The sequence below is a fragment of the Ambystoma mexicanum genome, chromosome 1q (genome assembly GCF_040938575.1).
Source record: "Ambystoma mexicanum isolate Mex_15411 chromosome 1q, UKY_AmexF1_1, whole genome shotgun sequence".
NCBI classification, from domain to species: Eukaryota; Metazoa; Chordata; class Amphibia; order Caudata; family Ambystomatidae; genus Ambystoma; species Ambystoma mexicanum.
The window spans coordinates 673,960,041-673,985,269 of record NC_090922.1 but is presented as its reverse complement, the minus strand read 5'-3'; the positions used below and the strand labels follow the sequence as shown (position 1 = coordinate 673,985,269).

The following is a 25,229-nucleotide window of genomic DNA, read 5'->3' as shown; positions in this document are numbered from 1 at the left end:
TTGCAGCTGGTCCAGATTATGTGGTATGCATGCTTGCAGTTCCCTTGTATGAAAGAAAGTTAATCCTACATAGGTTAGACAGTGACATTCATATAAATGTGCAGTGTTTCAAACTATCTCAGTTCCAACGTTACACTTCCTCCCTGATGCAGAATACATTGCAAGATGTTTGAGGGCAACATTACAATCAGTATGTTTTGCACAGTGATCTCTGATCAAGTACACTTGCCATCGATCAAGTGAAATTTGAAATGTATATTTTGACTAAATGACGTACACTGTTTGCGAGGGTATGTGTGTACGCGCTGTGTGCGATGAAAGATTTTAATTTCCAATACGATTGACTTGTTTTTTTGTAATGAATATTCTATTCAAGGAATGTACACAAGGTGTGGAATTAGAAGTGGAGGCACATGGATGAGAGGTGGTGGATCAGCTTGCTGGTGCGGTGGTTACAGAGAAGACCGCAGATAATCAAGAAAACAAGGGTAACTAACAAAAGATTTGTTTTCTAGAAGTGTTTTGCGCTGGTGTTTTCTTCATACCATGCGTTTTTGTATTTTAAAGTGCTATCTGCTGTATGTGTACTATACATTGAACCTGTTTTTACAACACATCTCCTAGAGGCCCAGAAGGAAGTATAAAGACACAGACAACAAACGAAACCAAAGATGTCAATTGTCAAACAGATTTCACCATGGAGCAACTACTATTTGAGGCGCAGCGTGGTCCAGTCAATAAGCAGACTTGTGATGTTTATGCCCAATAGTCTGAAACTGAATGGAACGTGACCGGCAAAGCCAGCAAAGTGTTCTTGGGCCATTGCTACAATGTGAGAACTCGACAAGATGAAACTGAATATAAAGAAGATGCATTTGAATTCCTCGCAGATCACTTGACACAATCTATAACCACAAAAAACAGTCCACCCAATAAACATTTGATGTTGACAGTTTCTCCAATTCGTGTGCAAATAACACAAGCTGAACTAACAGACTGAAGCTTCAATGCAAATGACCAAGGAACTTGCCAAAGATCTGGACTACAGTTTGCGTGATTTGTCCACCACAGTTGAGTCACAAGCCACATTCATGCAGGACGATTAGTTAATAAAGGAGTCAAAATACACTGTATTCGACAGCTGCCTGGTAGAGATTATATTGATGCTGAAATGTGTTCATACATTGAAGGGGAAAATAAACTGGGAGTCAACGATGAATGTGTCTCAGGTATTACAAGGCACTAACCGAAAATCCAAGCCAGCTGTGTCCACCTCCATGATATATTTTCATGGTCCGCTCAACCAATGCTGGGCAAAGTGCAAGCTGGAAATCTGCTACGTTCAGTAGTTTTACTTTTCAGTGGCTCGACTTTCATAAGATGTCCAGTTTCTGTCAATTTGAGGGAGTTCAGTTACTTGCTAAAACCTAGTACTACAAATATCAAATGGAATTCTTATTCCCCGCTATCAGTCAAGCCTGTAAAATTGAACAGATGTCAATTGAAAGCACATTCTCTGGCAAACGTTTCTGGCTAGCTGGCGATGCACAGTGTGACAGCCCTGATTTTCAGCAAAGTACTACACATACCACTTTCAAGACATGGAAAGTAATAAAAAAAAATTGAGTTCTGAGATTGTGCAGGTGTCCGAATGTACATCTTCTGAGGCCATGGAGAAACATGGTTTATTAAATCCCTCGAACATCTTCAATCGAGGGGAATGCAAATAGAGCTCATAGCCACTGACAGACAAGTTTCAATAGCCAAGGCCATGCGAGAGCAGTTTCCAAACATTCATCATCAATTTGATGTATGGCATGTTGCCAAATCAGTCAAAATAAATTACAGATGCTGGTTGAAAAAAAAAAAAAAAAAAAAAAAACAAGGTTCGAAAAATATTTTGCAGTGGTCAGTCTTTCAGCAACCATCTTTGCTGGAGCTCCAAAAATTGTGATGGATCTGGAAATTCTACTTGAAAAATAGTGTTTATTTATGCACCACAGTTCCAACGTTCACTCATGGACAGAAAACCAACATTTTCACGAATGTGCACATGGACCTTTATCTGAGGAGCAGGAATGCAAGAAGTGGTTGGTGCGATGTTCACCTTCACACAAAGCTCTTGAGAAGATCGTGTATGATAAAGCTCTTTCAAGAGACCTAAAGGGACTCACATAATTCTGTCACAACAGAGATTTGGAGGCGTTCCACACTATGTGCTTAAAAGTACAGGCCCAAAAGGTTGCATTTCGACAGACGGTATGCAGGCTTGAACATTACTAGCTGTATTAGCGCACAATGAGAATTTAGGGAGAGAACAATCGAGAACTGCTGGAAACTTTGGGATGCTTCGTTACACCTTGGCATTTGCAAAACAAAGCAAAACATGGGCAGTCAAGCCAATATACCAGTAATTGCAATTCGATTTTGTGCAAGATCTCACTTTGACTGTGTTGGCCATGCATACTCATGGAATCAATCCTAACTTTGTTCCTAGGACATATACAATGCCACAAAACATTGCAAACTATCCCTGTCCATGTAAAGCTGAACTTGTTGAACAGTTGACTTCCCGGTATAAATGATTTGATACGTTCCCCAATGTTTGTACATTGTACATCAACAATCGAATGCTATTAAATTCGAATTTCAAGGTTATAAAAAGTATTGAGAAGTATTTCATTAAGCTGATTTAATCCGGTGTATGATTCATTTATGTATATCTTTTGCCTTCCCTTCATTTATATTACTGGTCCTCGATCGATAAGACATGTCTGTGGTTGCTATTGGTGATACATTTCAAAATAGAATTGCCCTAGCACATCTGTGCAACACTGCCCATTTGGGTTTCTGAATTATTGCTAGGCAAATGGATATTTGCCATCAGGCAAAGGTACACTGAGGCTTGGTGTCTGTAAATCCCAAAGACCCAAACCACATCCACACATGCAGTTCATGGCACTGGTGTTAATGGCCTATTGGGGTAAGATTTTCATAGCAATGATCATCGCCTGACCTATGTCAACCACATAACATAACTGGGCTTTGCTTTTCATGAGCCTCTCCCTGTGTCTTTCCCTGTGTCCCCACCTACTCCCTCCACCACCCTTCCTCTTCTCTCCACAACCTACCTACTGTATGGTGCTCTGTCTCTCCTATCGTTTCTAAATGCTTCTCTGTCGAATATTCTGAACTCATCACTAAATCAGGTAGCAAGAAGTTTAAAAAGGACATCCTGTTCTCCAATCCTGGCCTCCCTATCGCCTATACCAGTGCTTCCTTCCAGGCAAACCCCAACTGACACCCTTTTTGTCATTCCTTCGCCAGAACTATGGAATCTACATATGGTATCTGTGCTCTCTCCTTTCTCGTCTTCTTCGTCGCTCTTGGCATATGTGGGTCAGCTGGGCTCTACGCGGTGTGAAGGTCAGGGCAAGGAAGCAATGCATCTATCCAACTAAACTAAACAACAGAAACTGATAATGCATAAATAATGGCAGACACACAATCTTCAATGAATAGGGGTACTTCGGTGACATGAGCTAATATATTGCCATTCTAACCTCTACCCTTTGGAATATATTTTATACCACAAAATCTTTACCCAGGTTCACACCCTAAAAGTTTAATCTGACATCTGCACTGCTTGGGTCCTCAGGCTATATGTAGACGTGTGTTGCTTTTTGGGAGAATATATTACTGCATAGGATTAGGGCTGTGATGTGGGTCCTTGACTGTTAGGAAAGATTCTCTTTACTGCACCTTTCCTTCCATTTTTATGGAACCCCCAAACTTTTTGCTTATATTTTTCAATCTGACCTGTACTTTTTGCAGGGCAGTGAAGCCTTAAGCTTCACTGTACTGGCCTTTGCTCACATGTTATGGGGAAACTGATATGTCCTTAAGGCTATCAGTACTGGGAAACAGTGTTTCCCTTAGTCGTGTGACTCTGTTGCTACTTATGGTTACTTTTGTATCACATGTGGTAACTTTTTATCATTGCACACAGCAGTTTACACTGCAGTGCAATGAGGTTCATTTTTGTTTTGCCCTAGACTAACACTCAAAGGATTGTTTGGTTATTCTGAGGTGCTTAAAAAAATGGGCTAGTGGCAGCAGTGACTTTTCCCCACTTTTTGGGGAATTTCGTGTTAGCTTAAACGCGTTTACCGCTTTTGGCTACTTACTGTGGCTACTGGCCAAACATGGCCGTGCCACGAGGTTTTTCGTCCATTCTTTTTGCATCTTGTTGTTTAGCCTTCTTCCTGGCCTCAGAGGTCAGAAAGATCCTTATAAGGACTTCCAGTGCCCAGGAAAGCAGGAGCTTTTGGTGGGCTACTGGAGGGCTTTGAGTGTTTGAAGGCAGGATGTGGGCTGGGTCAGTCTGACCCCAAACCACATCCTGGTTTCTGTGTGTCTGAGTGGTATGCATGAGTGTTCCCGCCAGTGGACCTGATTGGACCACTGTGGAGTAGGTCTGTGTGTGGGCCAGTTCTGTCATTGGCTAGTGGGAGTTTCGACTCCTACCTGGCTTTTAGGATAAGAAGAGGGCCCCTGCATGCAATTCTCAGAGATCCTGGAAGAACCTGAAGGAGCCAAGAATCCGTCCAGCTGAGAAGACCCGCAAAGAAACCTGTAACCTGTTTAAAGGAGGCCTGGCAACCAACTTCTGCTGCAGTCCTGGTGGAGCCTTGTCTATCTCTTGATCTCCAGTAGGCCTGCAAAGGTGCTACTACCCCTGGATTACACCCTCTGTGAAATTTCGGCGTCCTAGCACCAAGGGGACCCGAGAAATAGTGCAAAGTCCGACCGCGGCTACCGAGTCCTGCTGCATCGCTGTGCGCGGCGTGCACGGTCTGAAAACCTGCTTTTCTGACCCGCCTCCAGTCCCAAGAAGGGCGCTGCACCGTTTGTTCTGCATTTCTTCACCAAGAGTCCTTGCACCAGCAAAAGATCCTAACCGGATAATCATTCGAACCTGCAACCCGTGAAAATCGTGGACTGCGGAATTTGGCGGGAAACGCAAGCCAAGACACCCTTCCTTTGTTCTGGAAAGTCTTGGGAAGATTCGGAGTGAGGGGGGTAAGTTATTGAGCTTTTAACATACCCCTACACCCCCCATTTTAAATCAATGGATTTATAATACTCTATCTTAAACCTATTGGCTTTGCCAATACTTGCCTTGGCAAGACTTCTAACTGTTGGGGGGAATTTTGGACACTGTCTATCTTGAACCCTGGCTCTAAGAATCCATCACTGGACCCCAGAGACCCTACCTACATTTTCTCCTGCCTCCTGAGTGCTGTATCTTTGTATCCTGAACAATAGGGCACAAGGCCCCAAGCAACTTAGGGTTTGACAATATTAGTGAGGGGTTCATTCTCTGTGGACCTTTTCGTGTGTAATACTTGCCTATTCATTCCCTTGCAGGAGTATTCTGATTTGTATTATGCACTTGAACCTGTGATTGTATATATGTATTTTAGTTTGATGGCATTAGTTGATAAGTCTACATGCTTGTGTTCATTTTTCTTATAGTGCATTTGGCCATAATTAAATAAATGTATTTTTATACATCCTCTCTAAGGGTCATTTGTGACTCCCATTGTGTGACCTCATTGTGGACCCTTTACAAACTCACCCCTCTGAAGATCTTAGCCTAGACCGCCTGTCACTGCTACTTTAAACTGGTTTGGCTACAGCTTCCCAGAGTTGCCCCTGTCACAATATAGGTTGGCCTTCTATACATCTGTCCACCAGGCCAGAGTATAGGAAAGGAGTCTTAACATTGACTAATCGGGGCACGGGAGGGTCAGATGGATATCAGCATAAAAGGAACTGCTGGGTCTGAGCTGGTGGGCTCTGGCCTGGCGGGGTGGAGGCTGTGAGTGCACGGGAAGTTTAGTGGAGATGAATGGGCACTTGGGCTGATCACTTGTCAGTGTCGCACGTTCTCCACCGAGCACATTCCTCCATGAGAACAGGGCGCGCGCAGAGGTGACAATGGTGCGGGCTGGCTGAACTAGGCGCTGGGGATGCGAGAGCTGCATTTGTACAGAGAGATGGATTTTCGGGCCTAGTCGAAAGATGTCATTCAGGCTATTTCGAAATGGTTTCCTGCTGGTGCGGGGCTAGAAACTATAGTGTATGTGTTTTTTACAACGGGGTGTGGTGTAACAGAATGTTGCGGGGCTCGGCTATGCCTCCCCCCTTGGTTATTACATATGTTATGTTTCGAGAGTGACAAGAGAGGGGATGGGGGGCAAGGATCGTCTATTTCTCAATACTAGTAAGATCGCTGTCTGTCTTCCCTCTGTTCCCCCTGCATTGCCTCGTCGTGCCTTGAAGCACTTGTGCATATGCACGTTATAAATGCAATATCATATCATCATATAATTACATTACCTTCAGTGTAACTGTTGTCCAAAAAACACTAAATTACTAGCACTATTGATGGTTAAAGTATTCATGATCGTGCGACTGTTAGGGTTGCTATATTTAGGTCATATAGTTTTACATCTGGCAAGGTGGTTGGTTAGAAAAAGGGTTAAGATAATGTTTTCTCTGAATTTTACCTTTTAATGCAGGTTGGGCCTTAACTTGGTTGTTTAGAGTATTGACAAGTGCCCAAGCCAAGATGGTTTTGCAGAGCTAATAAGGAAAAGATTTTGTTTATATTTCCATTTATATTCCGAGCGGGAGCCCAATGAACTGTGTTGTCAGGACTTAACGCTAGGGAGGTAAACGCTTCAATTCTTGTAAATAATACAGACGGCTATCAGCTGTAGTTTTAAGAGCACTGCAAGTTTGTTGCAACCGGTGTCCCAGGATTTAATTTTTACTTTGCGGTCGCAGGCTGCACTAATTTTTCATTCTTCCTTTTAACAATGAATAAGGAAGGAAGCTTTTAAAAAAAGGTTAAAGCATATCATTTAAATGTTCTTAAATTGCTGCATTAGTTTTCGGGAACCGTTTTAAAATATGTCAGATTCGCTGCAGTGATCTGGGGCAGTAGTAAGGCAATATTTGTGGAGTACAAAGTAAGCAGCTGACCCATATGAAAGCGCAGTGGCATTTTCCATACGGTGGAGACAGGAGCGCAGTGATCTTACAGGAACAAAGAAGCACAGAGTCAGTTTTGGAACTCATGCTCTTTCCTAAATAAATTACATAAAGAAAGTGTATTCCGACACATTGGACATAAGGTTTTCTGAAAGATAAGCAGTGCGCATCTAAAGAGTCGAGCACCAGTTAAATGATTCTTTTGGCTTGCCATCTTCAAAGTACAGTTAAAAAAACAAGGCCAAGAAGAAAATATCTGCAACTCTGGAGAAATTGGTTTAACACAAGCAACACAGCAAACTTAGTAGGAATTGTCCAGAGTTGTTGCAGATAGAAGTCATAGTTTCCTCTGGTCTTGGGGTATAGGAATAACAGGTACTAAAGTTAAATGTAAATGTTTAGTTACAACAAGGAACTTAGAGACTGTGATACATTTCATAACTTTGCTTTCCTTCCTTGCTGCAGATCTTCCTGAGTGTCCAGAAGGAGACTTACTTTATTTTCTTTACTTTCCCCCAGAGGTGTGGAGGGCTTAGCTGTAATTGAAGTAGTTGAGTGTTCCACGCATTTGATTGTCTGTTGGGGTTCAGCAGCTTCCGCTGACCTACGATCAATATTCAGCCCGACAGAGGCATTGGTGGCTGCCAGCAATCAATTAGTTTATTTTTCGTGCATTTTCAAATGCCACGTTGGTCGGCCGGGCTCATTGCTCCCATGGAGTGAAGGTCACTTTGTGTGATGTTGCTTGTGGGGAGTTCACACCAACGCATCTTGAACAGATTTTGTTTTTGTGGCTTTCCTTTACAGAAACGAAAGCTACCAGGCATACACGCTCTAAACAAGGTTGAATGGTTATTCAACCTTGGACGAAAGAAAGGAATCGCCATGGCTTGAAGGTGTTGAATACCGGCAGAAACAATAACATTCACTATTTTGAAACTGGACATTGTAACATTTACTTTCATTCTATGCAAACCGTTGTTCTGAGCGGACACTCTGCCTTATCCCAAGAGGATGGAACTACCAAATATAATGTAAGTTGAACGTTTCAACTTTTTTTTGCGATTCGAAAAAGCATTTAGGCTGTATGCATATGGAACAATATCTACTAATAATTTATATGTGTGTACAGTTTAAAGACGAATGGGTAAAGGTTTCATTTTCTGACCGGTATTGCTTGCTTACATTGTTATGGGTTGTTAGTTGGAGCATATTGTGACAATTATTCATTAATGACCCGCTAACACAACCGGTATGCAGGCTAGTGATATCTAAATCACTTTGTCCCATAGCATATCAGTGTCCGCTATGAACGTTGTATTATTGGATGTAGCAAAACAGATAGGTGATGGCTGGAAGGTTTTGGATTAATCATAACCACGGGCAAAGCTCTGGGCAACCCTCCAGACCATCGTTTTTTAGCGTGCCAAGCCATTACAGAAGGGGAAAACCATATGCAAATCAGGCTTGGTCCTATGTGAGAGAGGGTATGCCCAGACGTGGGTCCCTTGCTCGCTGCGCCACAGGGACCCAAGCTGCACCTCACTGAGGAGGCCCAACAAGGCTGAAACATGTCTGGGGTTGCTTGTGTTTCTGTGCAGAGGGGACCTGGCCTAGAAGTTCAAGCTGGGCTGCTACCATTGGTGACAGTACCAGACTGATTTGCATGTGGCTGGACCCCTTTTGCAATGGCGCAGACGGGCTAAAAAACGGTGGTGTGGAAGGTTGCCCAGAGCAACACCAGTGGTACAGATTCATTCAAAACCTTCCACCCATCACTTTTGTGGTCACACGTATTATTGGATGTGCCAGGTGCAGAATATTTTCCAAGCTTCCGTTACATTTTTAAACAAGGTAGCAGGCGCCCCTCTCTAGAAAGAACATGGCATAATAACCTGTTATGTGTTTTTTTTCACACTGAGTTTTCGCAGCCATTGCCTTTTGCTCAATGTACCTTTTACAGATGGGAAATATCCATTTGCATATCAGCCTTTGTCCCGCCCACATGGGCACTCTAGCACTGAAATGCTATGGTAATTCCCTTCTGAACAAGAGTACCTACAGCAACCCCATACACGAGTTTCAGCCTTGTTGGGCCTCACCAGTGAGGTGGAGCTGTGCCTCTGAGGACACTGAGCATGCAGTCTACGTCTGGGTCTGGGTTTCCCCAGGGAACTTAGGGTCACCAACCTCACGTTCCTTGCAAATAATCTGATATAATGCCGTCTATGTGTTGTTAAATTTTTCCGTCGGCTTCCGCATCCCATTGGGAGCTATCCATACTCCACAGCGCTAAATCCTCAAGCATATCGTAGACTCAAACTTTCCCCAATGTTTTCTGTGTGTTTCAATGGTTTGTGGTTTGTGTTCGTTATTAGGTTTCACCCGGTGCAGAATTACAGGGTAAATGGATACATTTGAATAAAGAACGGTTACTAAAATGCATCTTTATTATGTTTTCTACATGCCTACATTCTGCCGTTCTGCGAATGCCATAGTTTCCAGATACCGACAGATGGGTTCTTCAGCCAACAGTGGCAGATACGCCTAACGGATGGATTTCCATTACACTGATGTGGGACGATCGCCCGGGACTGATATGCCCTTTGGCGGTACCAGCGACAAGGAGCAACCCGTCATCGTTTACGATCTAGCAAGAAGCTGAAGCCTTGCGATTCAAGGTGCTAGGAATAGTGATGTCAGCTTCAGGGGCGGGTGATAGGATTTAGTGCCGCACGCAGGGGCACTTGAACTTAAGGCGATCGATCCACGGATAAGATTAGCACAAAATGGCCGCCCGATTCGTTGATTTTGCATGTGTAAAAGTGAGGAAAACTAAGGTAAGGTGCATAGGAAATGTTTCTACGATCGAACACAGTTTGCTTAAAGCCACATGCCCGAACGCTCGGGACAATTACATTTTTGAGTGCACTATTCCTTTAAGCTAAGCTAGCAATTACTTGCCAACCCTACGGATTTAGGCCTACTGCTTTTCAGGCAGACCTACCGCCTATAGATTGTACTATGGTATCCTACAGCAATTTTTAAACTGGTGCAGGTTGTGACACTCATCACATGACATGAGAACATTAGCCTCTAGTTTCTGTGAACTACAGCTATTGATTGATGGTGCCACACGTCTCGCAGACTCAGACTACAGCAACAGAGGCATTGTCATGTATGCACAGAAGCACTGCGGCCCCTCTTGCTCTCACGTGCTGGCCGGCTCATCTCACATCCGTAGGAATGAAAACCTCATGTCTGCGTTTGCTGAGCGACATTGGTTTAAATGGCAAGCACTTCTTTCAACAAGCTAACCTATCCATGTTATTAGAATGGAATTGCTCTATCCAGTATCCTGCAAGAAACCAAAGTTACCCTGACACTATCCTCAGTGAAAACATTTGTGGCTGATTAATAGCACTACACTACGTCTAACTAAATATACTGATGTTTGTTTTGCTTAAACTTCTGGTAGTCTCATTTTCTTTTCTTACCTACTTATCTTTGGGTATTTATTCTCTCTGCTTTTAAGGTTTGTGATGTGTATCATTTTAGGCTGCTCGAGTAGTTAGATAAAGCAGCATGTGGTTACATTCTTTTTTTGTGCTTATATTTCAATTCCCTACCGAATAATCTTTTTTTTTTAAAGCAATGTAAAAGCCAAATGTTTTGTCTTTTTTGTAGACCGGTGATATTTGCTTTTCAAGCACTGCCATAATGTTACTACCTCCCATAATGCACCAACAGTTGGAAAATGGTAATACCGTGGCACATTATGGCTGCGCCTGGCAAATGCCTATTGAAATGCCAAAACTGTTAGGATTATAAGCAAATGTGTGTCCTAGAACATCTGTTCATTGTACGACATTCCTGTCAACAAGCATGGCAAAGCTAATCGTTTTGGCTGTTCTGTATGCATGCCATAGGCACTTTCCAGGCTTTTACATATTGGTACTACTACCTGCCATTAAACGTTAAACACGGAAAATGGTTTTAGTAACTGGGCACATTATGGTCATGCCTGGTAAATGCCTAAAGTCTATAAAAGATACATACAAGCACTGGTTTGGAACAGTAATGTAGTACAAGGAACAGATGCAAGGACACATTTCCTTATAAATCAAGTGGCTGAAGGCAGACTTGGTCAAGCCATGTTTCTCACGCTAGGAGCTGGTTTACTGCTGCAATTAAGCCATTGCCTTTCAATAGACTGCTTATTAATCTTTTTGGAAACCTTAAAAAAGAACAAAGCTTGCTCATACAAATCCCATTGATATGCGTTTTGCACAGGGAGGAGCATGAGTGGGAATGGACATCTGGACTGGCGTGATCAATGGGTGGGTAAAAAGTCAGATACTCACCCGCAGGCTGCATTTCCGTCTCCATAGCCCATGTGTCTCTCCTAGTTATCTCACTTTCCTTTCCAATGGTTGACTTACTGGAAGCGCTCACAACAACGTAAATAGCCTGGCGCCCAGGATGTGTATTGGGAAGCCACCCCAACCCACATCCTGGAGGCACACACAGGGCATAAAGAAGCCTGCCACTACCTGGGCCTCCATTCCCCCGCCCCCAGACCTCCCAGCTAGTGTGATTGGTGCCCTACACCGATGGTAAACACAGGTCTACTGACCTGGGGTGTGCACGCCGCACCAGCACCATTATTGAGGAATCCACAGGGCAGGCGAGTGCTGCACAACCACCAGCTCCCCATTTTGCAAAAAAAAAAAAGTGTGCTTTGGAAAGCACGTGGCAGGAGGCCGTAGCGGGCTCTCCCCCATGGCCCTGCCGCTTCCTGGGCCTCCATTCCCTCTCCCCCAGACCTCCAAGCTGGCGTGATTGGTGCCCTGCACCTTCATTAAGTTCACCTCAGGGCAGCCCTCTGCCCGGCAGCCCCAGCGGCTAAGAACCCCAAGGCCGTCACTCCGTTGGTGACGGTGCACGGTATAAATACCTTTAACATTTTAACATTTAAAACTAAAAAGGCATACCGCAATTCTCACAGGTGACTCATTAGTTATGTGATTTCTCAAGAAATCTGAAGATCCCAGTTAGACATGTGACATCCGATCAGGGGCACATTTTGTGTGATGTCATGTTGTGCGATGATAACCATGTTGATAATTTCTATTTTTGAAACTTAAAAAATCCTCCCCCTTTTTGGGCACAGAATGTTGGCAAGTATGAACTAGCCGACGCAGCCAGAGCCGCAAAAGGACTTGTCTGTGGCTCACCCCACAGTTGCATGAGGCACTGGGAACTATGCATACACCACTTACAGTAACTGAGGCAATAACTGCGATTGGAGACCTCAGAACTACAAACTCGCCTGGCTCAGACAGCCTTGGCGCTTAATTTTACAGAGTATATGTCACCAAGCTAGCTCCAAATATAGTTGCAGTAAGGTAAGATTTGTTCATGGTCGGGATACAGCCCCAGTCAATGAACAAAGTGCTGTTTACATTAATCCTAAAACCTAATAAAGACCCAACACTTTGTGCCTCCTACAGGCCCATTTCACTCCTGAACGTAGATGCTATAGTCTTCGCTAAGGTCCTGGCCACATGCCTGCTTAGACATATCGCAACTCTGATAAACCTGTACTAGGCAATATTTTATTCGTTTTTTTAATTAAATTAATTGGTTTAAATAACCTTACAGTATACATCATAGTAAAAATGCATTCAGTCATGTGTTAAAATGTATACAATCATCTGACCTCAGCTGCCCATTTCTCTGCAGAAGCCACTGCCTGCATACTATCTTTCTTGGAGAATCAAACCATCAGGGGTTTTTCTCCAACCGAATCCGCTGAGCCTGCACCAATTACCTGCGGGATACTACAGGGATCGTGTGTCTCTCCCACGATGTATAATATTTGTACTAAGCCTCTTTTCGTCGACCTCCAGAATCTGGGTGTCACCTACACTAACTATGCAGATGACATTCAGATTCTCATTCCCATTACTTCTCATTCCTTTTGGTGGCAATCATGACACCGACTCAACCTTGCTCAACAAAATGTACCTTATTAGCCAAGTTTGGATGGCCACTTTGTCTTAATGATGAAAAGGCACAGCTTCTTCTCATTGGCTCCACAGCAAGACTAAACAATTTAAGTAACCAGTTTGAATCATTTACCATTTATGGCATCAATATTAAGGTTTCCAAGGAGATAAAAACTTCAGGCTTTTTTACTCAGCCTTAAATCGGAACAGACAACTGAATGCCACAGCCTCTGCTATGGCATAAACTTGTAAATCAATTAATGCTTGCAAACCATTCCTTTCAACAGTAAGCTGCACCACCCTGGCCAGAGCATTAATTTAATAAAAATTAGACTATTGTAACGCCCTACACCTAGGATCGAGCAAAATGAATATAAACAAATTACAAGTATTGCAAAATAACGCATTAAGAACTGCGTTAAACATTACCAGAATGCAGCACATCTCAGCTGTCAGAAGTAGCACCAATTGGCTTTCAGTTAAGGACAGAATTTACTTCAGATCACTAACCCTTAAACATAAATGCATCTCCAACGCAGCACCTAAATATTTAGCAGACACATTTTCCGAAAATACGTCAGCAAGACCTACTAGAACCTTACACTCAAACTGCCTTAAGGTTCCTAGATACAAACTTCAGAAAGCAGGTGGAAATAGTTTTCCAGTGCTGGCAGCCAAACTTTGGAATTCCCTGCCTGTCAACCTAAGAGCGGAACCATCCTACTACAGTTTTAGAAAAAAATATATAAATATATGGCTCCTCTCTCACGATGTATAATAGGGTATCAACCTATCATCTTTGTAAATATTTGTAATGTAATCCGTGTAAATATGAATAATTAAAGTAAATTATCCCGTGTATGTGTTTCATCTGTAATGCTTTACGCTTTTATGTACCCTTGAACTGTGGGATGTATTAACCCACTTATGCTCTGCCCTGCGGCATCACTGTGTGCGGATGGTGCCAGTTGGAGGAAGTTCATTGTCCTCTGCCTACAGCAGCCCAAATTCTACCCCCACCCCTTAATCATCACAAGGGTGTGAGTTCTTGGACTTGGTGTGAAGCAGAAGGGAGATGCCTTTTGTGGGGGGAAGCCGTGGAACTGGTCTGGCTTTGAGTCAAGCTAAAATTCAAATGTCATTTTGTTACATTTTTTTCATGGTTTAAAATAAATTTGCAATTTCAAAACAAGCAGCTAGAACACTTATTCCAGCTTCTAAACCATGGGATTTAAATAGTTACAACTTAGGTTACTCTTAATAACAGGTCACTACCATGTCATTCAAACATGGATGGCCCAACATGAGCTCTGTCTCAATGACGACAAGACAGAGCTCCTCATCCTAGGTACTCAGCAAAGACTAAACAAGCTGAACCCTATGTTCAGCTCCTTTAACATCGATGGAAATATAATAAAAGTCTCCAAAGACACAAAAACGCTTGGAATTTACCTCGACTCCCCCTCTCCCTTCACAGACAAACTAATGCAGTTGCGGCCGCCGCCGCCTATACCTGCAAGCTGATCACAGCTAGTCGCCCTTTCCTCTCCTCGCACAACTGTACTACCCTTGCTAGGACCCTTGTCATGTCCAAACTAGACTATTGCAATGCATTGTACCAGGGCACTAATCAGGGTAACCTAGACAAGCTCCAAATCATACAAAATAACGCCATCAGGGCAGCCCTCAATATCCCCAGATCCGCACACATTTCGGATACCAGAAAGAACCTTCATTGGTTGTCAGTCACCCAAAGGATCTCACTAAAATCGCTTGCCCTTACCTACAAATGCATGAACAACCTGGCCCCCACTTATCTCTCCTCACGATTCACGCTGTACACTCCAGTTCGCTCACTTAGATCTACCCTCAACCAGAGCCTACGGATACCTAGATACAAGCTCCAAACAGCTGGTGGTTCTAGCTTCCCAGTCCTGGCAGCCAAACTGTGGAATGCTGTCCCCTTGACTATCAGAAACCTCCCCTCCCTCAACCTTTTCAAACATAGAGCCAAACGTTGGCTTGCCTCTTCCAATGCCTAAGCTACACTCTGAAAACGTGTTCCAATAACCTATGTAGGGATGTACTACTTGACAAACCATGTATCGTTGTACTACCTACCTATGTCTATCTCTATGCCATACTTATTGTTTGATATATTATCATTGTATGCAACTTATGTAACCATTGCCTTAAGAAATGCGCCCGGTAGCCTCCGGGCCTGGTCTGCGCTATACAAATAAAATAAATACAAATACTTAGTTTTCAGACATTAGATTTCAGTTAAGTTTAAACCTTATGATGCATTCTACCGACAGCTGTCATACAGGCAGCCGCTGGTACAGCACCCAGATTTTGACAGATTTCACAGACAGGCCCATTTTTGCTGTGAATGTTCTGATGACAAATTCAGCTTTTCTGGACATTGTCTGTTCATAATGATTTCTTGAATGAAGTGACTTGTAACACCCAGCAAGAATATTGGATGTTTTGTGGTGTTTTGGACCGGCATTCTGCAGTTTCAGCAACCAAGAAAAAGATTTGAAAACAAAATTCTTGGTTCCTTTCAGCAAAACACTGCTTTTTATGCAGTCTCCATTTTTACTTGTTGTGAAGCCCTGTGACATGTTTAAGGAGTGAGGTCTCCACTCCACCACTGACAACATGCATGGTAGATTTGGCAGCCATCTTTTCGCGTTGTAAGGGCGTGATTTCCATAGGTTTTGGCGCGCCCAGGGATTTTGCGGCCATTTTGATAATTCTGGCACCATCAGCACACAGTGATGCTGCAGGGCAGAGCATAAGTGGGTTAATACATCCCACATAACGCGCCCAGATACCTAGGGGTTTGGTGCGCTATATAAGAAATTCATTACTTACCGTAGTAGCATTTCTAATGATTGTATCTGATTAGATTCACATGATGAGCATATAGTACGACATCTAGTCATAACCACAGAATATTGCATCTTGTCTTTCGCGGATCGAAAGAGGACGTCGACATGGGCGTGCCTGTAACACTATCCCGAACGTGATGTGTAGTGTACCCAAAACCCCTCATGCGTCGAGGTCCCTCTGATTGTATTTCATCTTCTGCGAGGGAGCCTTACGACTATCGTGAGCGAGTACAAAAAGAGAGAAAAAAGTAGTAAGAGGTTTATGTTCCTTCCATACGAGCAAGGAGGAAGGTTGGGCCGCATGTGAATGAAAGCCGATAAATTATCAGAAATGCTATTACGGTAAGTAATGCATGTCTTCTGATGCTTGTGAATCTGCTTAGAATCACATGCTGTGCATAGACTAGTGATCAGTACCCGGAGTTGGTGGTGGGATTTGAGAAGGAACAGTAGTGAAAAGATGTCCGAGTACTGCTTGTCCCAGCTGAGAATCAGACCTAGAGTGAGTATCTAGGCAATAGTGTTTTGTAAAGGTGTGCACAGAACTCCAGGTTACCGTTTTGCAAATGGACCGAGAGGGACATTTGCAATGAATGATATGGAAGCCCGAGTGCCTCAAGTAGAGTGTGCTAAATTGAGAGTCTATGGGCATGGATGAAGTGTTTCCCCCTTGTCTTGAGATAGCATGTTGTATGAGGAACGTAGTTTCATCGGGGGAGAGAGAGAGATATCTCCATCAGATGGGAGAACCAGGGTTGGCGGGCCCACAAATATGATGGTGACTGGTTCCTGGTGCATCTTGTGCACAATCTTGTTGAGTAGGGGAGTCAGGGGAAAAGCATAAACAAATAACCCTGACAATGTTATCCAGAGACCGTACTCCTTGGGTCCTCCTTCTGAGGGTACCTGGAGGTGTAATCTGGGCATTGTGAGTTCTCCAGAGTTGTGAACAAGTCAATCTCTGGGAAGCCCCATTCTGCGAAAACATTGGAGACGATGTCTTTGTGTAGTCACCATTTGTACTCTAAGGGCAGAGGGAAGTCTCTGCTGAGCATGTCTGCCAGAATATTGAGTTCCCCCGGAACGTGCTGCTGTCCGTGAGGATCAGTACTGTCTTTCCCTGCAACCGTGTCTGAAAGGCCTTCAGTGCTTTGAACACCGCTAACTGCTCCAACAGGTTTATGTGGTTGGAAGTTACTGCTGGGGACCAAACACAGTGCGCTGTCTGCTGAAGGAGGGGAACCCCCCACCCCATGAGAGATGTGTCCGTTGTGAGAGTGGCTTGTACTGCAGGGGTGGTGAAGGTTTTCCCTTTCAAGAGGTTTTCCCTCGACCACCACTGCAGAGAGAACGAGGGCTGCCGAGCCAACCACTAGATCATCCCATTGTCCCCTGGCCTCACACCACTGGCTGTTGAGTCACTCTTGCATGGGGCGCATGCGCAAAAGTGCGTGAGGAACCAAGTAAATGCAGGATGCCATAATTCCCAACAATCGCATAGCCTTGCGTACTGTCACCTCTTGACTAGCTACATACTGAGGGATCTGAAACAGCAGGTTTTGAACCCCCTCGTTGGAGGGGAAGACAAGGCCATCTTTTGTCTGAATTGGAGCCCCCAGAAACAGCTAAACTTGGCTGGGGTTGAGGCTGGATTTCTTCTCGTTTATGGAGAATCCCAGACTGAATAATAGGTCTATCGTCCTTTGGGTGTTTGACAGGCATGTTCCATAGGAGTCCCCGGTTATGAGCCAGTCGTCGAGGTAAGGATAAACTGTGATGGATTGCCTGTGCTTTTGAGCTGCTGCAACTGCCAGCACCTTTGTAAATACTCTTGGGGCTGAGGCAATGCCGAAGGGAAGGACCTTGAACTGATTGTGTTTGTACTCAAACATGAACCTTTGGTATTTTTTGTGTGCCAGCAACATTGAAATATGAAAGTATGCATCTTTCATGTCCAATGTTGCCATGTAATCCCCCCGCACAAGTAGAGGGATTACTTCTTGCAGCGTTACCATACAAAATTTGAGGTTTGACAAATTTGTTCGCTGGGCGCAAGTCTAGCACAGGGCGCATGGTGAGATCCTTTTGATTGCGCCCTTATCCTGCAGGATCTCGACCTCTTGCAGCAGGATCTTCAGGTGCTCTGGTGTTAGACGCCTAGACTCTGGAGGTCTGAATCGAGGTGGCCGGCTGAACTCTATGCAATAACCATGGGTGACTGTCTTGAGCACCCACTGGTCTGTGGTGATCCCCGCATGGGAGGGGACCCGGATCAGTAAGTCATTTCTGACTGGAGGCTGGGGAGCCTCTAGGGGTGGCATTGCGACCCCTTCCTTTCCCACAGCGCTGTCCTCTAGGTACATACTGATTGGAGACAGCAGACCCTTGACCTGAGGACCAAGTGTTACCCGTTCCATATTGGGTATGTGGGGAACGTGAGTAGGACTGTCCGCGAAAGGAGCAGCGATAACTCCCACCCTGCTGCTCAAAGGGCCTTTGAGTGATTTGATTTAACGATTTCAAAGTCTCATGCTCTTTTTTTGCAGTTTCCAGCACCTCATCTACAGCTTTGCCAAACAGGTTGGACTCTTCAACCAGTTTGTTGATGAGAGGCGCTGGTGTCTCGAGTTTGAACCCAGAGTTATTTAGCCAGGTGTGTCATTTCAAAAGGGTACCCTGGGCCAGAGTCCTCCCTGCCGTCTCTGCAGTGTCTAGGGTGTTTTTAAATTTACTTGTCTACACAACAGTGAGCAGACATGAATGGACTGGTTTGGGGACTTCCTGTAGGCCCTCTTGTAGTAGGTTCCACTGCACATCACAATAACTGGCCAACAGCGTGGTATTGTTGACAATCCTGGTGGAATACGCTGTCGCAGTAGTGACTCGTTTTCTTGGGCATACAGTTTTTTCCAGTCTTTGTCCGGTGGTGTCTCTCCATGAACAAGGGTACCCCCCGCTATCTTTCTTGTCATAGTGACCAGGAGAGAATCTGGGGTGGCATGTCCCCGAATATAGAGGGGGTGTGTAGGGGTTGACGAAAAAGCTTCTCCACCCGAGGGTTTACTGCCCTTGTCTGTGAAGGTGTCAGTAAAGAAGGACAATGCGCCTTTTAATGGAGTTTAGTAAAGGGATAGCCTGACTGGCAGGTGGCTTCTGTTTTAAAATATCCTCCACGAAGTCAGAGTCCTGCACTGCTTCCTGCGTGGCTATTTGAAAACATTCTGCTGCCTTTTTCAGAATGGCATTAAATGCCATCTGGTCATCTATGGGAGATGCCTGGCGCAGAGGTAGAGAGGCAGGAGGATCCATGCATATCGTGTCAGGATCTAGGGTATTGGTAGTTGACAAGCAAGGTGGTTTATCCATTGTGGTTCGTCTCCCCAATCAGGGGCCTGTCAGTGTGATCCTCAAAAGGATCATCCTCTTGTAAAAAGGGGTCTCGAGGAATCTCATCCTGCTGTGTCAGGTCAAAGACCTCCTCATGCAGAGGGCAGGAGGTCTTTTAGAGAATGAAGGGTAAAGCTCCTCCTCACTAGGCCTCTTGGGAGTGGTACATTTTTCTGAGAAGTCTACAAACTTTGCAAGCCTATCCATACACCATCAAACCTATCCCTGGTCCATAATGAGGAGCTAGAGGTGTACAGGAGGGGGTGGGGGTGGCTGCTCCTGGGGCTCTTCCTGCCTAGAGCGTCGAGATTTATCTGAGAGTGTTTTGGACAAGGACCGGGGGCTCTCAGCCTAGTCTTCTTGTTGATCCCGATGTGTGGACGTGTCTTTTGACCTATCCTTAGTCTTATTGGCCGCCGAAACAGTGTCTCCGGGAGGGGTTTTGAGGGTTCAAATCGCTGTAAATTTTAACATAGCCGGAACCTCATGCGTTGGCACGATTTTAGGAGACGTCTTGACGGCCTTTTGACTTTTGGTGTTGATGCCCTTGTCTGCGGAATGCCCAGACACATGTTGCTTACGCGGTTGCGGAGAGGGCTGCCGACTGCGTGGATCGGCGGGTGCCGTCGAGGAGCTCGACGTACACGTTGGCGCTTTAGACTGCCGACAAAATCTGTTGAGACAGTACTGGAGGTTGTGTGCTTACTCTCATGTGTAGCGGGTGCGTCCCTGTCGCCGGAATGTACATTCCCCATAGCAGAACCATTGTCCCACCTGCCGGGGCCGGACGATTCGGTGTGTAACTGATGAAAGGTTGATGGCATCCGTATCGGAGCCAAGGCCGTCGCTTAACTCGTCACTCAAGATGCCTGCATCATGGCGTAGGCCATCCACTGTTTCACTCGACGCTCCTTGATAGTCTTATGACGCAAGAACTGACAAGACCGAGAGGACGCCTCGTGGTGATCGCGAGGGAGACACCACTTATTGCACCCTCAAGAAGGGCAAAATTTAAAGGGTGTCCTGTCCGTAGCTCAGGTGTATTGTAGCGACGACAAAACCAAAAGGGGCAAAAAGAGGGGAAAGGGAAATACATTCTTGAAAGAAATGGAAACCCCTGGACTCCACTCTCCCTTCTGTATAGGCCGGCCGAAGGCCCAGCCACGTGGTCAACAGCGTTGACCGAAGTATCAGCCGTCGAAGTACGGTGATGTCTTCTGATGTCTTTGGCAGTTGTCAAGAAGTAGTCGTCCATGAGGGGATGACTATAAATAAACGACTGGAGGTCGCGGGGAAGAATATATTTTGCAATATGCAAGAGCTCTGAATAAGGCGACCAGGTAGCTGGGCGGAAAAAAAAAACAATCTGAGGGACCTCGACGTGTGAGGGATTTTGGGTACACTACACGTCACGTTAGGGAGAGTGTTACAGGCACGCCCAAGTCGACGTCCCCTTTCGATCCTCGAAAGACAAGATGCAATACTCTGCGGTTACCACTAGATGTCGGACTATACGCACAGCATATGATTCTAAGAAAATTCACAAGCATCAGAAAGAAATAAAAGTTTAAAGAAGAAAATTTGTAAAAACTGTCAGAAGTTAATGGATAGGACACAAAACTAAGAAGGGTCCCAAAACATCAAAAACGTTCTATCATAAAAAACTACATAGCATAAATAGCTGACAGTTCATTAAATGTGAAGCATAATAAAGTGCATGATAATTCTTAAATACAGGAACAGTACTACATTCTATTTCAGTGCTATGAAATTTACACAGCAACTGAAAGAGCAGTCTCATGGGCAGATGACAAACGGAATCAGAATTCATTAGTGGATAGCCAAACATCAACATGTACAAATCTTGCAAACAACAAACATCAAGGAACTTAAAGTTGGTAATCCTGGCGAGCAGGTCGACTGCCCTGAATCTTCGCCGATTGTTTGCGGTGATGCGCCAGATTGACCCAAAATTCCATGCAGTAGCGGCTCTACTGGATGCTGAGAAGTCTTTCGACTTCTTATCGTGGACATTTTTATTTTCTGTTTAAGGCAATGGGGTTATCAGGCCATTATCTAAACTGTATTTGCCTCCTCTACTCACACCCATCTGCAAGAGCTCTGGCTGCGGGGGAAGACAGACTTTTTCCGTTTGGGTAGACGCACTAAACAGGGATGTCCCTTCTCACCACTCCTCTTCACAATAGCTATGGACACCCTCGCTATATAAATTAGACAATGCCACACAGAGGGGCTTGGAGATGGAGGCAGAAGGGAAATAATCTCACTGTATGTGGACATTGTCCTGTTTTACATTAAAGATCCCCAATGTCAACCTAGAGCCCTTCACTCACAAATTAAAACATTTTGGTTTGTACTCCGGACTGAGAGTCAATTGAATAAATCATTGCTCTTTCCACTTACCCAAGCCACCCCCCATCCGCCAGACAAGAATATAAATGGGAACCAACTTCTGTCAGATACCTGAGCAGTAATGTTAGCAGGACTCTTACAAAAATCGCTTGAGCATAATCATAAACATCCCGGTCTGTGTTTTCATTAACCAATTAAGGTCCCTTTTCATTTACTTAACTTGGTACGGCAAGGGTCCACAGGTGTGCTGGGATACGAGACGTCCATTTCAAAAGGGAGGCATAGTGCTCCTGATATGAAATTAGACAATGTAGCAGCCTTGGCTCAGTTTGCATCCTACTGGATGCTGGACAACCTCTGTATATAACGTAGGTTCCACCATGCAGCTCCACACCTTCACAAACACCAGGTGCGAAAGTCCACACTTAACACCGATCAAGAGCTGCCATATTTCATTTAGACAGAGAAAGTGCTAAAAAATGTACATATTTTAATCTTTATACACCAAATATATATTAAAAAACATAAAATACCTTAAAAAACAATGCATGATTTGACATTTCCAACGAGCATCAATTATTTAGAAAATGATGATAGGACAAAAAATATGTCTGAATTGGATTTAAACATCTTATCCAATATGTGAGGTTAGTAAGGACGTGAGTGATATAATTAATAAAGAAAAACCCTCTATATTATTTTTCCTTAAATTGGTCAGGGCAACCTCCTACACCTGCGAGAAGAACGCACCTCTGTATAACACCTACAGTCCTTATTAATCTCCAACCGGGGACTAGACGGATTAGCACTTTAGATGCTTGGCAGAAACTGTACCAGCGTACAAATGCTACTGTTCCGTATGCACCAGAATTCACTCTGAGGGATCTAGACATTAGCGCCAACATGTGACAAATTAATGGATTGCCAGCTCCTGGAAAAGGATGGGCATAGACAGACTCAAAGACAAACCCTGCTGGCACCTTTGTAACCAAATGTGTGGCCAAGGTGGGTGGGAATTCTTGCTCTGTTTTTCAATCTCATCCAATGCGTGAAACATTTCATGCCTGGGACCAAAGTTACCGTACAAGCCCCCACCCTGCCCTCTTAAATACATTATAGTCTCTGCATAGTGCAAACTAATTGTATCTATGCTTTAGAAGTTAACACAGGGTCAGGTGCCGTCATTTCACATAGGCAAAATGAAATGGGAGCAGAGCCTGGGGACGCCGCTTGGCAATGCAGCCTGGAAAATGATATGCAACTACAGCCCGTAAAGTATCACTGAGTGCTAGACACAAGCTGCTGCATTTCAAAGTGCTGCATCAGGTGTACATTACCCTGGGGAAGCAGGCCAAATTCGAGCCAACGCAGTGGTGAATACCCCAAATGCCAGTCTCATAATGCAGACTTCTCATTTGATGTGGACTTGTGCCCGAATTCAGAGTTTCTGGTCTGAAATACATGTCACAGTAAACAAGATCCTGGACTTTGGGATCCAGCTCGCTCCGTTTGATTACTTACTAAGGCAAACTAGAGGTCTGTTGAAAGAAACTGTTGGCAGCGTTTCTTCTCCTGTGTTAGCGCTGTATACTCTTCTCCTAAATGAACAAGCTCCCCCCAACAGACGACAACTGGATAAAGGACCTCATTTGGAGCTGTTACAGAAATGAGTTTTGTAAAAAATGACATCCCAACGCACATATCCCAGAGACATAGGCAATACTTAACAGCCCTGTCATCCCTGATGAGGTAGACTGATCCAGCTTGAGTAGGACTCAATTTAACTACCTACCTTGAGCCCTCCCGGCTAGTTCTGGCACACCAATACGATTATACAACTTTAATTCCATTGCCGTTACACTTTGTGGTTGGTTCCCCTGAACCCTTGTGTTGAAGATGTCGCTTTAGTAGATGTCTTTGTACAAGTTCTCTGAAGTCTACATTATAAAGTGAAGATTTCTTGATTTCTTTTAAATACATTTATTTTTATTTTTGAAAGGATAAGATATGGAACATGGCAGTGCCGGTTTAAAAAATGTAGTTTGGAAAACAAAGAAAGGCCTGAAAGCATGCTGGGACACACACGGATCGTGCACAGCGACCACCTTAGCTTGAACCCAAATCATTGCTTTACTCTCTGGGTATAGTCCACATTGTGTGCGTTGTAGTACCTGTAAAAAGTGTTTTTTTGTCCAATAACCCTTTCTCTCTCAGGACTATAACTTGTATCTGTTGTATGTATGGACTGTTTTGTAAACTATAACAAGTTTATGAAATATTAAAGACATTGATCCCATTACATTGCAGTACAACACCACCAGCCAGCAAGCAAACTCTACAGTACACATTCTGACTAGTGTGGATTATACCTCAGCCACTTTATTCCAGAACAAAAGGCACATTTTAAATCTTACCCTTTCCACCTTCAGTTTCTTCACAGTTGCCTTCAAGTTTTCGGTTTTACTCTTTCGTGCCTCTGGGGACTCCACAATTTGAGATCTCATCCTTTCATGCTCTTCCCTCATGTTTGCCATGGCCAATTTCAGCTCACTCTGGAACAAAAACACACAGTTAGAACACATCATTAAGTGGGGGTATTCACATGCATGTTGCAAGATAAAAATCAGCTTTTATTCAAATTTTCTGTGGCTCAATGCTGATGTTACTGTTTTTTTTTTAACTGTCAGTTTAACATTAGCTAAACATTTTACAACTTTCTTGTAAGTTATTGTTACATCATAACGTTCTCGCTGTAAGAGATGAAGTTACTTACCCATGGTAACCTTCTTTCAACTGGATGTTCCTCCCACGTATGCCTTATCTTTGATATTCCCATATCCAGCGTGCTGCTTTGGAAATCTTGTTTCAGTAGAGGTTGCTGTGCATCGACATCTGCTGAGTCGATGTCCCTCGGAGCCCTCCATCTCGATGACGTCATCAGTAGTAGCGCGCAGCGTCCGTTGCTCAGTTCTGTTTTGAAGTGTTAGACCTTGTCCAGGATGAGGCGGATACTAATCTTGAGGGAGCGCAGACTGCAATTACAAGGTAAGTTTTACCACGGGGAAGGATGGGAGGGGCGTTAAGGAACATCCAGTCGAAAGAACGTTACCATGGGTAAGTAACTTGTTCTTCGAATGGATTGTGTCCTCCCATGTATTATCTTTGAAGCACTTCCAAAGCAGTAATATGGGATACATTACTCACCGTTATCATATTTCTGATGCTTGTATCTGCTTAGATTCACATGCTGTGCATAGGCCGACATCTAGTGGAAGCTGCGGTGTATTACAGTTTGTTTTTCGAAACTCGAAAATGGGCGTCGACATAGGGCGTGCCAGTAATACTATCCCTAGTGTGACGTCCACTGTACCCATGATCCCTCACGCGAGTAGGACCCTCAGATTGTATTTTTTCTGACATGAGGTAGCATGAGGAGTAGCGCGAGTACAGAGTATGCAAGCAGATAAGATAGATAAGACTACAAGCATCCATGCGCCTT

The 25,229-nt window shown here is 44.2% G+C and overlaps 1 protein-coding gene across 1 annotated transcript in view; it reads right to left on the bottom strand.

Moving 5' to 3' along the window:
• LOC138535220 (kinetochore protein Nuf2-A-like) overlaps nucleotides 1–25,229 on the bottom strand; it is a 528,523-nt gene that overhangs the window by 196,807 nt on the left and 306,487 nt on the right. Inside the window, exon 10 of the mRNA XM_069641278.1 lies at nucleotides 24,145–24,282. Within this exon, the coding sequence (XP_069497379.1) occupies nucleotides 24,145–24,282 (138 nt within the window). The remainder of the gene's footprint in view (nucleotides 1–24,144; nucleotides 24,283–25,229) is intronic.